General features: G+C 31.8%; 1 protein-coding gene across 1 annotated transcript; it reads left to right on the top strand.

The window, feature by feature from the left end:
- The first annotated feature begins 1,611 nt into the window (after positions 1-1,611).
- On the top strand, positions 1,612-8,927 carry LOC123197252 (protein NRT1/ PTR FAMILY 3.1-like). Its single transcript, XM_044611456.1, has 4 exons — positions 1,612-1,842; positions 2,929-3,146; positions 3,291-3,850; positions 7,915-8,927. Exons 1-4 carry the CDS (start codon positions 1,707-1,709, stop codon positions 8,858-8,860), a joined length of 1,860 nt encoding a protein of 619 aa, XP_044467391.1. The 5' UTR covers positions 1,612-1,706; the 3' UTR covers positions 8,861-8,927.
- Positions 8,928-14,026: the final 5,099 nt, after the last annotated feature.

Here is a 14,026-nt window from a genome sequence, read left to right as displayed (position 1 = left end):
CACAATGACCAATCATTCTATTAGGTCTCAGTATACACCATCTTCATCTTCCAAACAACCTTCAGAGGAAAACATAAATCAACCAATGATTTATGCAAGTGATTCACATCTTTATTTTCATATTTTTAATTTTTTTTAGCAACTAAGATTTCATAAATGTAGCGCCAATGGGTTGAAATTTTCAATTTTTACTTGACAGGTATCCAAAATCAATAATTGCATAAAGCCTACATCTATACAAGGCAGTTGAAAATGGAAGATTTTATTTAGGAGCCAAATTTGCCCAGTGAACAGAATATAAGTTTGTATTTTTTTTTTTAAGCACTGTTTATTAGTTTTTCTGATGGTGTAGTCTTTTTTTTTCCTATAAGAATCTTACTCAAAACATTTCAAGTTTGAATTGAATATAAATCAATTTCAGCCTTGTGTGGTCTTTGTTCTGTTGAATATCACACATGTTGATTAATGAGTTTGAGTTGAATCTGTTAGAGTTGGAATGAGATTTTATTGGTTTCTGATGTAGTTTGTTTATTGCATAATCCAGTTTGCATTGGCAATGCTGCATGTAGAGTTCATCAATAATGAACTTAATTTACTATCCAATATTAAGGGCTTAATGTGGAATTATTTGGTATCAAATATTAGAGGCTTAATGTGGAATTATTTGTAATGCAATTCAGGTCATTTATTAAGCCTAAAATGCAATTCAATTCAAATGAACAAATCACATTAATGTCTTATAATTTGAGAAACTGTTATTTGGTCATTACATAATAAGGGGTAAATTGATAATTTATATTTAATTACATATTTAATACACTAAATTTATAATTTATAGGGGAGGTATTTTTGTTATTTTACTGAAGAAAGATAAAATCGTTATTTATATCTTAGGCTAATATAAGTTATTAACAAAATTGGATAATGGGTAAGACTTTAAATTTTTGAAAATTAATATGCAACAGTTTATAAATACATCAAACCTTGGATAGAAATAAGTCTTTTGGCCACTCAAATAATATTCATTTAGTAATATAGTGTTATATAGTCTTTGTTATTTTATTCTATTGTAGACTCAAATCAGATTCATATATTTTAATCATGGAAGGTCAGTCATCCAAAACCAAAACACCCATAATTCTTCATAGTTCTAAATATATTTAATGCTGAAAATGATTAATGTTTATTTTTTGCAATATATATATATATATATATATATATATATATATATATATATATATTTATGTATATTTAGTGAAGAGTTTGCAAACTAATTCATCTGAGTATTCTAAATTATCTTTTTTATTATTGATTCAGGTTAGAGATGTGAAATTGGATATTTTATTATGCATTTTTTAATATATACAGAGACTATACTATGTTGTATATTATTTTATACGAATCATATACACAAGATATTCTCTGCTCAAAATATCTCACATTTAGCCATCTAAGTCTCTCCGCAGGAACCACCCAAGCAAGTTGATTGCAATAAAGACAAAGTTAATAAAATCGAAAAAGGGTCAAAAACTATGACATAAGATACCGCATCACATGACAATGAAGTCAAATTATGGACCCCTGCCTCCCTTATAATTCTCCATCTTCAGTAGATACCGCATCACTAGTTAGCCTTTTTACATCCTTCACACACAAGTATGCAGCTTTCTTGATTTCTCAGTCCAGTGGCCTTGAAACCAGAGGTAATGGAGTTAGGCTACAATGATAACGAGACTTATGATAATATGTCGAAGATAAAACAGGATGACGAGAAGAAAGAGCAGGATGGAGGAAAGAAGAAGAAGCAGCTTGGAGGGATAAAAACAATGCCGTTCATTCTTGGTGAGTTTTCACTCCTTTCTATTTTAATAATATTTTGTCTTGTATTCACGTGCTGCATTAAGATCATCTTAATTTCTCTCTTTGAAAACGCAAATGAGACTCGTTTTCCAATGGTTTCACTCTTGTAATTTTGCCAATTTCTACTCCTTCTCTAACAATATTGCCAGGTTTAGTAGGAAATTATGGATGCCATCATCCTAATTTTCATTATTAATGATTTCTTTACTTTTAAAAACAAAGTTTGTGAGCATATTAACCATGTTTTAGCTAGCTATGCCACATTGTGGACAAATTAAGAAAGTGATTAGAATTCATTGAGCTTATTACAACGATTCTCTCTCCCTCTCTCTCTCTCTCTCTCTCTCTCTCTCTCTCTCTCTCTCTCTCTATATATATATATATATATATATATATATATATATATATATATATATATATATGTATATTTAATTAACTCATTTTACTGGAGTCATAAGTGAGCTTGCTAGAGTCTCTGTGTAAATGTCTGTGTTTCTGTAAATTATTTTAAGGAAATTAAACATGAACTGGCTAGGAATATTCTTGATGTAAGTTTTTCAAGACATGGATCTTGACGGAGATGATCCTCTGTCCAAGTCATCCAAAAACTTTACCTTGTTGTTCATAAATAATTGAGTGCCTCACCAAGTTAGGCATGCATTTTTTAATATTGGATACGCCTATGAGACAATGTCATCAATATTTTAATCGAAGACTTCTGAATTTTGATATTACTAGTTCAAAAATCGGCTGACTTTCCGAAAAAAAATTACTCTATGACGTATTTTATCAAAATATTAGTAATTCTTGGTTATTATTTGTAACTTGGAGGATTAGAAAGGATTATTGCTTTCCAATTGACTGTTTTTGGATTAATGGCTATTTTATCCATATTGCCCATAAGTTTATCTATACTATCTTTGCCTATCCTTATACTTAATCAAGAAACAGAAAATATTGTGTTTTCTGTCACATTGTTGTGGATTGGATTAGTGTTTCCCTCCCAAGAAATTAGCTGTAATTTGGTTAGGGCAAGTAATTAATAGTTGTTTTCGGCCATTTTTTCAGCAAATGAAATATGTGACAGATTTGCATCAAGTGGCTTCCACACAAACTTGATAACGTATTTAACCCAAGTGCTAAACTTGCCGCTTGTACGAGCCTCCAACATTCTCACTAACTTCGGTGGAACCTCTGGCTTTACTCCCCTCATTGGTGCTCTCATCGCTGACTCCTTTGCAGGCAGGTTTTGGACCATCACCGTTGGCTCTATTATCTATTGTTTGGTACGTACGTAGTTCATATTGATATTATTTGATAGTGAGCAATTAATAATCCTTATATGTTAATAAAGAAATGTCAATTTTATATTAATCTCCTTTTAAGTATATTCTTATAACTGAAGGCTTGTAATAAATCTATTGTGACAGGGATTACTTTGTATCACTTTTTCAGCAATCCTTCCGTCGCTGCGGCCTCCACCATGTCCAACTCAAGTGAACTGCACAGAAGCATCAACATTGCAGCTATGGATCCTCTACATCTCACTCCTGCTCAACTCTGTTGGGTCAGGAGGCATAAGGCCTTGCGTTGTCACCTTCGCGGCAGATCAGTTTGACATGAAAAAATCGAGTGTTTCCTCGCGGAAATGGAACTTCTTCAACTGGTACTATTTCTGCATGGGAATGGCTACCCTCACTGCCTTAACTGTTGTTGTTTATATACAAGATAACGTGGGGTGGAGCTGGGGCTTCGGAATCCCGGCCATAGCCATGGGTTTGTCGGTTCTGGCCTTTGTTTTTGGATCACCTCTTTATGTAAAACTGGAACCGGGAGGGAGCCCCCTGACGAGATTGGCTCAAGTGATTGTTGCAGCTGTGAAGAAGAGGAAAGCTTTAGTTCCTGAAGATCCCAAGCTCTTGTACCGGAATCGGGAGCTTGATTCTGCCATTTCTGTGCATGGAACACTTTTACATACCGACCAGTTCAAGTAAGCCTCGTTACTTGCTCATGTTTTGAACCGAAATTGAAATTTAGATTTCTAAGATTTTACTTAACGAAAGCCTTGATTAAAATGAGTTAAATATCAGAAAATTAGGATGGTCAAAACTCCGAAATATTCATGAGATTTTGTTAAAAACATTCATCCTCCAAGGATTTTGACTAATTTTGGAATATCAAATTTACGTCTATCTATGTTGACGGGGAAATATGCATCAACATAATATGGTAATTATTTGGGGGTATTAATTAGTAGTGATGAGAGTACAACAGTGTGTGACTAACCAAAACAATAAAACCATAGAAGGAGAAAAAAATTTTTAACTGGTTGTAAGAGTGAAACTTGTGTCCATTATAGTATTATTACTCTTTTTTATAATGTGCTCTCAGAAAACAATTATAACTAGTGATCTTGATAGATTATTAAGAGACTTTTAAAAAGAATTCAGTAAATATTTTTCTGGCTTATAAAATTTCAAAGAAGACAACAAGAGATCCCAAAGTAATAAGGTCCAACATTATAACTTTTTTTGTTTTTTGTTTTTTTTGCTTTATAAACTAAAAAAGAAAGGATGTTATCACCATCTAGGGACAGGTAGTGTTTGGAAACTTCACTAAGCTCATATGTCTATTTGATTAACAAAATTTGTATATTCGAATTATACACCTATACACGTGTAGACAACATGAGCTCTATATATACTCTTAGTGTGAGCTATCTACACATCTATGATAAGGTGTCAGGTCATATAGATATTAGGTGCACATCAAGTTCCTGCTACTAGACAACTAATGTTGCTCGAGGTACAATCATTGAAGAGTGAGTTCTAGCTGCATAACAATTGAACCCTAGTTTTTTAAGTGTGATTAAAATTTTAACAATGTTTTAATTATTTCTTGAATTTATGAGTTACACATAAATAACTAGGTTTTGCACTTGTACATTACATCCTTTCAATTTTACAACTATCGTAATGCTTAGAGATGTATTTTGTCATAATTTCATAACTATCTATTGGTTTTTTGACACAAGGTCATCTAGATGATGAGGATTTCCTCTTTTTTTTTTTTTTTGAAGGATTTTGCCTATAAATTATCTCTTAAAAGCATTGTACCACTTTCAAGTTGTTATCTTTGAAAAATCTAATAATTCCATTAGTTCTCTGACTTTTAGGTCTTGTTATTTTCAAACTTTATCACTCAACTTGTAGCAATCTCTTTCAAAGACTCTTACACAACAACTATGATGAATCCATTTGGAGTTTGTCCATTACTACTTGAAATCAGAATACGAGTAAGGCATGGAAAGCCTTTTACATCTTTTGAGGTATCTAAGAAATTTGCATCTAGTTCTTGGGCCTTCACTTTGACATCTAAGTTAATAGGAGACATCAACGTTTTATGATGATACTCATACCTCTTCTCTAACTTGCTCCAATGTTAGAGACAAATGCTTTTATCATCTATGGACAAAGAGGAAAGAATGTTTCAAGGGTCATCCAAATAACCCAAATGCAAAAGTTCTCCACTCATTAGAGGTGGAGAATTTATGGTTTATGCATGGAAAAGGGTCAAGTCTAGCCCTTTACTGTAAGTCTAAGAGGAAATTATGGACTATTGTAAAGCCCTAAGTGTGAGAAAGTTGCATGGGAGTGGTCTCTCGACATTGCTTTCATGATCAGTTTTCTTATGGAATGCAATCCAATGCAACATTGATTGAAAATCAAGGAATTCAATCACCTACAGAATTTCTATGGGTTTATATGCATAGGTGTTCAGGTGACTGCTTGACATTTTGTTTCCTTCCTTTACGATGATTTTTGTGAGTTGTCTTAATTTTTCCTCTTTTGTAGATTCTTAACATACTCCTTTTACTCTATAATAACATTTTCTTTGACCTAGTGGATAAAAAAAAAAAGAGTGTGAAGAGACATGGACAACTTGAGATAGAGTTGGAAGAGATGAAAAGGTTTAACAAAGTGTAAGGAACAAGAGAAAGCATTAGAAAAAATGCATAGAGAGTTGGCACAACACATGAATGACACAAAGTCATCACAAACAAGGGAGCTTAAGCTCATGGCCATAATTGAGGCCAATAGAATGTGATACTTAATAGAAATAGAGTCTTTGAAAAGAAGGCTGGTGAAATTTGAGGATAGGCTGGAGAGAAGGAATGTAGGGTATGAAGTTTTTGTGAGGAATTTTACATGGCTATGTCACATCTAGAGTAAACCTAAAAAGAAGAGTAGAGCAAAAACAAGTACTAGAGGGAAAACTCTAAGAGATAGAAGCAAAACTTGACACTATATTTAAGAAGTTGGTGAATATAGTAACAAATTATGTAGAGAACGTGGTATATGTTATCTAGTCTCATCATTTACATATAGACTAGTAATTCCTTCTAGAGAGTCATATTAAGGCCATTATAGAGTACAAACAACCATAAGGTAAGGTTGTTGGTGGAGATGAAGTCATTATGATTATTGACATCACACTCAAGGTTGCAGGGAAAGAACTTGCCCCTTAACCTATGAAAAATGCGCTCATTCTTTAAGATATGGAGTTTAAAGAAGTTCTTGTTGTCAACCTTACTACAGATTTGACGTTTGATCCCAAAGTTAGAGTTCTTAATTCTACTCCAATAGCTTAAATTTCCTACCTATGCGTGGTTCTTAAAATTTCCAATACTTGAATCAAATATATTTAGTTTCTTACAAGAATGAATACAATACACAAACACACACATAACATTTGTACTTTATATGAACATATTACCAATATTTTTCATATGTTTTTTACAATGTACTTTTGTACCCATTTCAGTTGTAGAATAGCAAAAAACACTTTGAATCAAATTTGAAGAGTTTTAATGGTCAATATAGCCACATAATAGAAGTAGTGAGTTATAGTCGCACAAAGTTGTATCACACATTAGGTTTTAATTTTGAGTTAATTTCAAAACAAAATAATTTGAATGTGGACTATATTTGCACTTGGACAATGTTTGCACTACCCATTACCCAATTAAGTTTTTGAGCTAACTTCAAAACAAAAATTTGTGATACAGGCACTATAAATTGGAGAAATATCTCATTTTCATTTTGGTGATTTATAGAAACAATGGCTTGAGGAAGTTTACAAATTATTGATAGTATGACGTAAATGTTTAACATTCCATGCACTTTGTATCTTTGACTCACCTAGCTGCTTAAGATGATAGCTACCTGGCCAAAAAACTTTAGCTATCATGTAGGGACCTTTCCAATTAGGCCTAAATGCTTTAGTGTTTCAAAATTTAGTGTTGGGCATGACTTTTTTTAGAATGGGGTCCCCTACAGCATAGTCTATGCCTTTAACTTTGGAGTTGAAGTATTATGTGCCTTTGACTTTTGAGTTGAAGTATTTGATTACCTACCATTGATGAGAAGACTTTGGAGTTTAAGTATTCTATGTCTTTGACTTTTGAGTTGAAGTATTTGGTTACTTATCGCTCATAAGAAGCTATCCAAAGTTATATCATTCTTAATACGACACAACTTTTTTGCGTGTAAATTGATATGTCACTAGAATAATACATCTTTTTTGCATTAATACGACACAACTTATTTGGCTAGTAAAGTGATGATTATGTCCAATTGCCTATTTTGATGCTTTAATTACCTTGTTTGATGGCAAACACATGATCATGATCAAATAGTTTGAACATTTTCTTACTTTGAGAAATTATCCTTTCTTGCTAAATCAAGGTGGAAATTCATGTATCTGCATTATGTAACTAAATGCATCTAGACAACGTGAGTTGTTTATATGTTTTTTGTGTGAGTTGTCTACACGTTTGTGATAAGGTGTTAGGTTGCTAAAATATTAGATGCATATTAGGTATTTGTCACTCAACAACTTATTTTACTTAAAAGTACAATTACTAAGGGGTGAGTCCTACCCGGATAACAATTGATATCAAAGTTGAGGAACTAGTTGTTATCATATGTTTCCTCTTGATCCTAAAACAATCAAATTAAACGCTTTGATACTAAAACTTAATGTAATTTTCAGGTGTTTTGATAGAGCTGCAATAGTAACAGATGGTGAAGCAACAAATTCAAGGCCACCAAACCTGTGGAGGCTAGCCACAGTCCACAGGGTTGAAGAGCTAAAATCCATTCTCAGAGTGTTACCGATTTGGGCTGCCGGAATTTTGCTTGTCACAGCCTCATCACATCAACATAGCTTCACCATCCAACAAGCACGAACAATGGACTGTCGCGTAACTCACTCCTTCAAATTCCCACCGGCTAGCTTATCCATCTTTAGCATTATAACCATGCTCATAGGACTGGTTTTATACGAACGAATATTTGTTCCATTGGCTCGTAGATTCACTAAAAACCCTGCAGGCATCACCTGCCTGCAAAGAATGGGCGTCGGCTTCATGGTTAACATCCTAGCTACTCTTGTTTCATCATTTGTAGAGATCAAAAGAAAACAAGTCGCCGCCAAACATAACTTGTTAGACGATCCAAAAGGCGTCATCCCAATTAGTGTTTTTTGGTTGGTTCCGCAGTATTGCCTCCATGGGGTTGCTGAAGTTTTCATGTCTGTCGGGCACTTAGAATTTCTTTACGATCAGTCACCTGAAAGCATGAGAAGTACGGCAGCAGCACTTTTCTGGATGACAACATCAATTGGGAATTATATTGGAACGTTGATGGTTTCACTTGTTCACAAGTACACAGGAGAGGAACACAATTGGTTGCCTGATAGGAATCTGAATAGGGGAAGATTGGAATATTACTATTGGCTTGTGAGTGGTATTCAGGTGTTGAATCTTGTATACTATGTAATATGTGCTTGGTTTTATACTTATAAGCCGTTGGAAGAGGATTGTGAAAATGGTGAGGAAGAAGGTGGGAAGATTGTTGATCAAGAAAATGAAATCCCGTATAAAATATTGAATGAGTCTAATGGAGAGGTAGAGGTGGCCGGAAATGAAGCTATCTAGAGTTGTTGATCGTCAACTGTATTGAACAAGATTTAAAAAAATAAATATAAGGAATTAATTCAGTTAATTAATATAGTGAGATCTTTATAGGTCTCATAATTTTGCACAAGAATATGCATTTTTGTTAAATTATGTTTAATCAAATGTCAAATGATTTAAAAAAGATGTCTTATAAATCATTCATGCGATCGTTATAAAATACAACATAACTGTTTACAAAAATTATTTATTATAGTAAAATTAATTAAACGAAAGATTAAAATAATCAAGATTTAATATTTTAAGTTCAGGTAAAAAGTTTTAAAGCCTGGGAAATTACGTATGGTAACCATACTTTAGAAAATGACCGCCTCCCAAATCTCATTTATTATAATAATAGGAATGTTACGTTTATACATATTTTACATTGTGTATATTTGACAAGCTTTATGATTACTCGAATAATTGATTTTGTATGCATGTTCGATATAACTTATAATTATTGGATTATCAATAATTATAATTTAATTGTGACTATTTGACAAATAATTTAAAAAGTTAATTATTTATGTTGAATTGTCTAATGTATCTAATACTTTAACCCATTTACCAATTCAACACTTTGCTTAAATTTCTAAACTAAATTCAAAGAGTTCACCATTTCTTTGCAAACTAAATTTCAATAAATTATCATACTAATAAGTAGTATTTTTCTCTCTCATTCTAATTTATTTATTTTATTCTACTTTTAGTACTCAATAATATTGGATACATGCCAATTATAGAAAAAAGAAACAAGTTTTAAAAATTCATCAATTGTGAAAACTTAAGAAGAAGATAACACCGATATAACAAATTTAATGATATATTAAAATGTCTAACACTAACTCCACATAAATATCATTAACTTAATAAGTTTTACAAAGTAACTAGTTATATTGTCGATTATCTACTTAAAGTATTATGTGTACTTCTAAAATTATTCATTATCCAATCATTTTGTATTTCACTTACAATTTAGCTCTTGCTCAAGAAGGGGCGCATTATCAACATTTGTGACCTCTTACTCTATAAAGACAACATCATCAAGATTGAAATCATGCAATTCAAAGTCATCATCTTTAATGGCTTATTTGCAAATGAAATTATGAATTGTCTATTAGAGTAAATGATCTAGAGTCTATTACAGTGAGATTGGGTTCGTGCCTAAATCCACTAATACCTTATTATTGTTTCAAAAGTCAAATCATGAAATTAAGAGAACATGAGGTAGGCACTACTTATATAACACCTGCAAGTATGTTAAAGGTTTATTTAAGTATTTTTGCATGATATATGGTTGTGCATGGAGAATGCACGATTGTACATTAGATTGCCACATTGATAAGAAAGTTGAGCACACGATTGTTCGCCAATGGGACGGCATGACCATGAAATCCGTTATATGCATAATTCTTATTAAAGACATGATGCGTGATTCTTGACACTTAAACTACATGCATACGGGACAAACCAACCAACACTACTATGCAATCATCTCATGCCTTTCTAGTGTGTTATAGCCAAAAGAAAATAAAACCCATCCATGTGCATCTGAATCTTGATCAATCACCATAGACCATCTTAAATACGAATAACACACAATCAAGTATAGTCATTTGACAGGTACATTCATACAACATGCTTATAATCAAATTGACTATATTCAAATCCTTTATTCATCAAGAATTATCAAGAGCATAACGACAACAGCCCCTACTTACCTCAGTCCCTGTAAGGAGAATTGTAGCCAAATCTTTCTCTGATTCTTGATCAACTAACACTTTTACTCTCTTCGAAAATCACCTCTTTACTACCTGAAAGACTTCTCAACCTCAAGAACTCTCTCTCTTTTAGGGCTTTCTACTAGAGTTTGAAAAAAGGAATCAAAATATATCCCTAGGCTACAAAACATGTCCTTAAATAGAAATCTCTCACAAACACCATACATGATTGTGCACTCTAAGGATGCACAATTATATATTGCTAAAATTCACCAATGAGACAATCCTCGTGAGTTGCTCACATGGTGGGCTAATGTACAAACATACACAAACCATGCACGACCATACCTCAAACAAAAAATCATAATTAACATCTATATTTATTCAATTCTAATCCATATTCGATTGTACATGGAGGAAAATGAATAACATGTACATGGAGCTAGAGGTGTGCATTGTCCTGTTTGGTGTGGTTTAAAAACCTTTTAAAACTAAACTGAAAAAATAATAATTTGAAAATTTTTCAATTCCAATTAAATTATTTTAGATTTTAAATCAAACCAAACTAAAAAAAATAAAGCTTGATTCAGTTTAGATTACGTTTGGACTCATTAAAAATTACTTACTTTCAAATTTTACATATTTAATATGTAATATTGAATTATTATTTAAGATATGAAATATATATGTAAAATTAATATAAATAAACATAAAAAAAATGATTAAATAAATATAAAAAACAAGTGTGAAAATGTGATATGATGTAAGGCAATGTAAAAATGCATAAGAAACAAGAACCAAAGTAATCATTGCTGCTTCGTTAATCTCTAATTCAATTTTTCCAATAAATCTTATTTGCAATTCATTAAGTCCTGACAGACATAAATTTAAATCTACTTAGGATGAGTTAATTCCAAATGACAAAATCAGAGTATAATAACATGCTCATACATTTTACATGCAACTTCATGATAGGATGAAGATCATTCCTCATTATTTTACTCTATCAAAAGCATTTTGTAAACTTGTAACAAGGTTGTTTATCGCATTCATAAAGTCCTCATAGTCTTTAGCACTTCATAACGAAATGTATTCAGACACAATCATATCTTAATTGATACAATAAATACTAGAAATACAGCTTATCAGGAAAACCAAATTACGTATATTTGACAAGCGAGAGGCATGGACCAATTGCTCCCTAATTTCCCTAGAAGAAAGATTGCTTTTAAACCCCATGTTTCCTACGGCACAAAATTTGCAACCCATTTTATAGCCAACTTGTAAAAATTATTAAAAAAATCCAAACGCACAAGGTGAACCTGGGGCCACCACGGTGAGGTTTCGCATAATATTTTCCCAAAACAAGTATCATGTCTCATTACCACAGCCCCCACACACTACCATTTTGTAACTCAAATCATCATTTATCACAATTCCAAAAAACGTTAACACCAATGCACTTCACAAATTCTAATAAACAATAAATACGTGTTTGTTATAGTACCTGCAACTTTTTGTCGGATTGGATGGCAAAGTGCAGCATAGAAGTGAGAGGCTTTAATTTAGAGCGAAACAGAAAGCCAGCAACCGATTGTAAAGAAGGGATTTCATTCTATTTGCAGTTGGGGTTTTCAATCACAAACCTTTTTGTTTAAAAGAATGTGATTAAAAAAGTACATAAAATATTCGTATAATTATGTAAAAGAAAAAAAAACAAAACCTACTTCCAGATTGTGTGAATAAAGTCAGTGTTGATTCGAGCCTTATTGAATTCACTTCTGAGGATTCCACCCGCGGAGATTGATTGGTAACTCATTTTTCTCATTACTATTGTGTTTAGTGTGCATGAGAAGCGATTTTGCTGCACATTGCTTTTGTGCATGACATCATTTATTTGGCAAGAAATATAGGATAAGCGCGTGGCGTCGCCACAGGGCACTGTGTACTGTGTTATATATATATATATAGCTTACGGTTTACTTTAGTTTGAAAATCGTCTAAACTGTAAATCGTTTTTCTAAAACTTATTAACTTAAACTAAGGTGTTTGATACACCAAACTAAACAAAACCTAATTTTTTAATGATTCAATATGATTTTACGGTTTGAATCGAATTACACACACCTATACTAGAATGTACCTAAAGGTATAACAGTAAAGAGCATTATCTATACCACCCATAAGAGTCTTAGATATTCTTTCGCTTAGAATAGACCTGATAGTTCATATCGTGTCAGTTTGAGTTTCGTGTCAAAAACCTTCAACTTTAACCCGAATTAAATTAGAATTATATTGAAATTTTTTAACTCTAAACAAACCCTTAAATATTTGAGTTGACTCGAAATTATATATTGTTTTTACCTTATAAAGTGTTTTTACCATTTTAATATTTCACCAAAATTACCTCAACTTACTATTAATAAAACACAAAATATAATATTTTGTCTTGTTTACAAATAGTCTAACAATTATATATTAAGACTTTTAAAACACATTAATAATCTGACTAACCATATCACATTCTTACTGTTTAATAACAAAATAAAATATTTAAATAAAAATGAAAAATAATATGAGTAATTACAATTATATAAAAATATAACTATATGCAGCCTGTAAAGATTTTAACTATTATTGATATTGTTTTTCAACATTTCTATAAATTATCATTAATAAATTTTATTAAAATAACATTTTTTCAAAACATTTGAGTCAATTCAGATTGTATCAACTTTCGTGTGAATATTAACACTATCTGATTTAATTTTGAATCGTATCAAATTGCCCGAAATAAATTTTGTGTTAGAAAAACTTAACCTTAACTTGATTTTTTTTGTGTCATGTCATGTCGAGTTAACGGGTCATGTTGAAATTGTCAGTTCTAACTTAGAAGGAGCTTAATATGAAATAGAAGAGATGATTGGTTAAGGATTATGACTATGACATCAAATATTATCCACACAAAGCAATTGTAGTGGTCAATTTCCTCAACAAGAAAGTATTCTTGTCACAACTTACAACTCAACAGAAAATCCAATTAGATCTAAATTGAGAGTAGGTTGTGTTTGTCATCAGGACTTTATCGAAATTAGAGATCAAATCTTCATTAGTAAAAGATTTGAGAGAGATAGATGGTTGATGACTAGTGCAGATAAAAAACCTAAAGAGTTTGAGATAATCTCAAGATGAACTTTCAGGTTATTGATGGTACTATGAGATTCTAAGGTTGTAACACCCACTTTTAGATATATATACCCCTACATTGAATATGACTCAAAAATATGTGTACAATTTGCACTTTTAACTAATTACAATAAAATAAAGAGCATGTCTATAAATACTTACTCAAAATGTGTGTAAAAAGGTACAATATATTTATAAATGAAATACCTTAATCCATTCAATAAATGATCATTATCCA

Source organism: Mangifera indica, chromosome 15 (assembly GCF_011075055.1).
Source record: "Mangifera indica cultivar Alphonso chromosome 15, CATAS_Mindica_2.1, whole genome shotgun sequence".
NCBI lineage: Eukaryota > Viridiplantae > Streptophyta > Magnoliopsida > Sapindales > Anacardiaceae > Mangifera > Mangifera indica.
Note: the sequence above shows the minus strand (reverse complement) of the source record. Positions and strands in the feature narration are given on the sequence as shown.

What these genes read in the sequence shown, in the direction of transcription:
- LOC123197252 (XM_044611456.1), top strand. Translation starts at nt 1,707, where the DNA reads ATGGAGTTAGGCTACAATGATAACGAGACTTATGATAATATGTCGAAG. An exon ending in GCTCTATTATCTATTGTTTG is followed by an intron (nt 3,147 to 3,290) that starts GTACGTACGTAG and finishes CTATTGTGACAG; the next exon opens with GGATTACTTTGTATCACTTT. An exon ending in TTACATACCGACCAGTTCAA is followed by an intron (nt 3,851 to 7,914) that starts GTAAGCCTCGTT and finishes TGTAATTTTCAG; the next exon opens with GTGTTTTGATAGAGCTGCAA.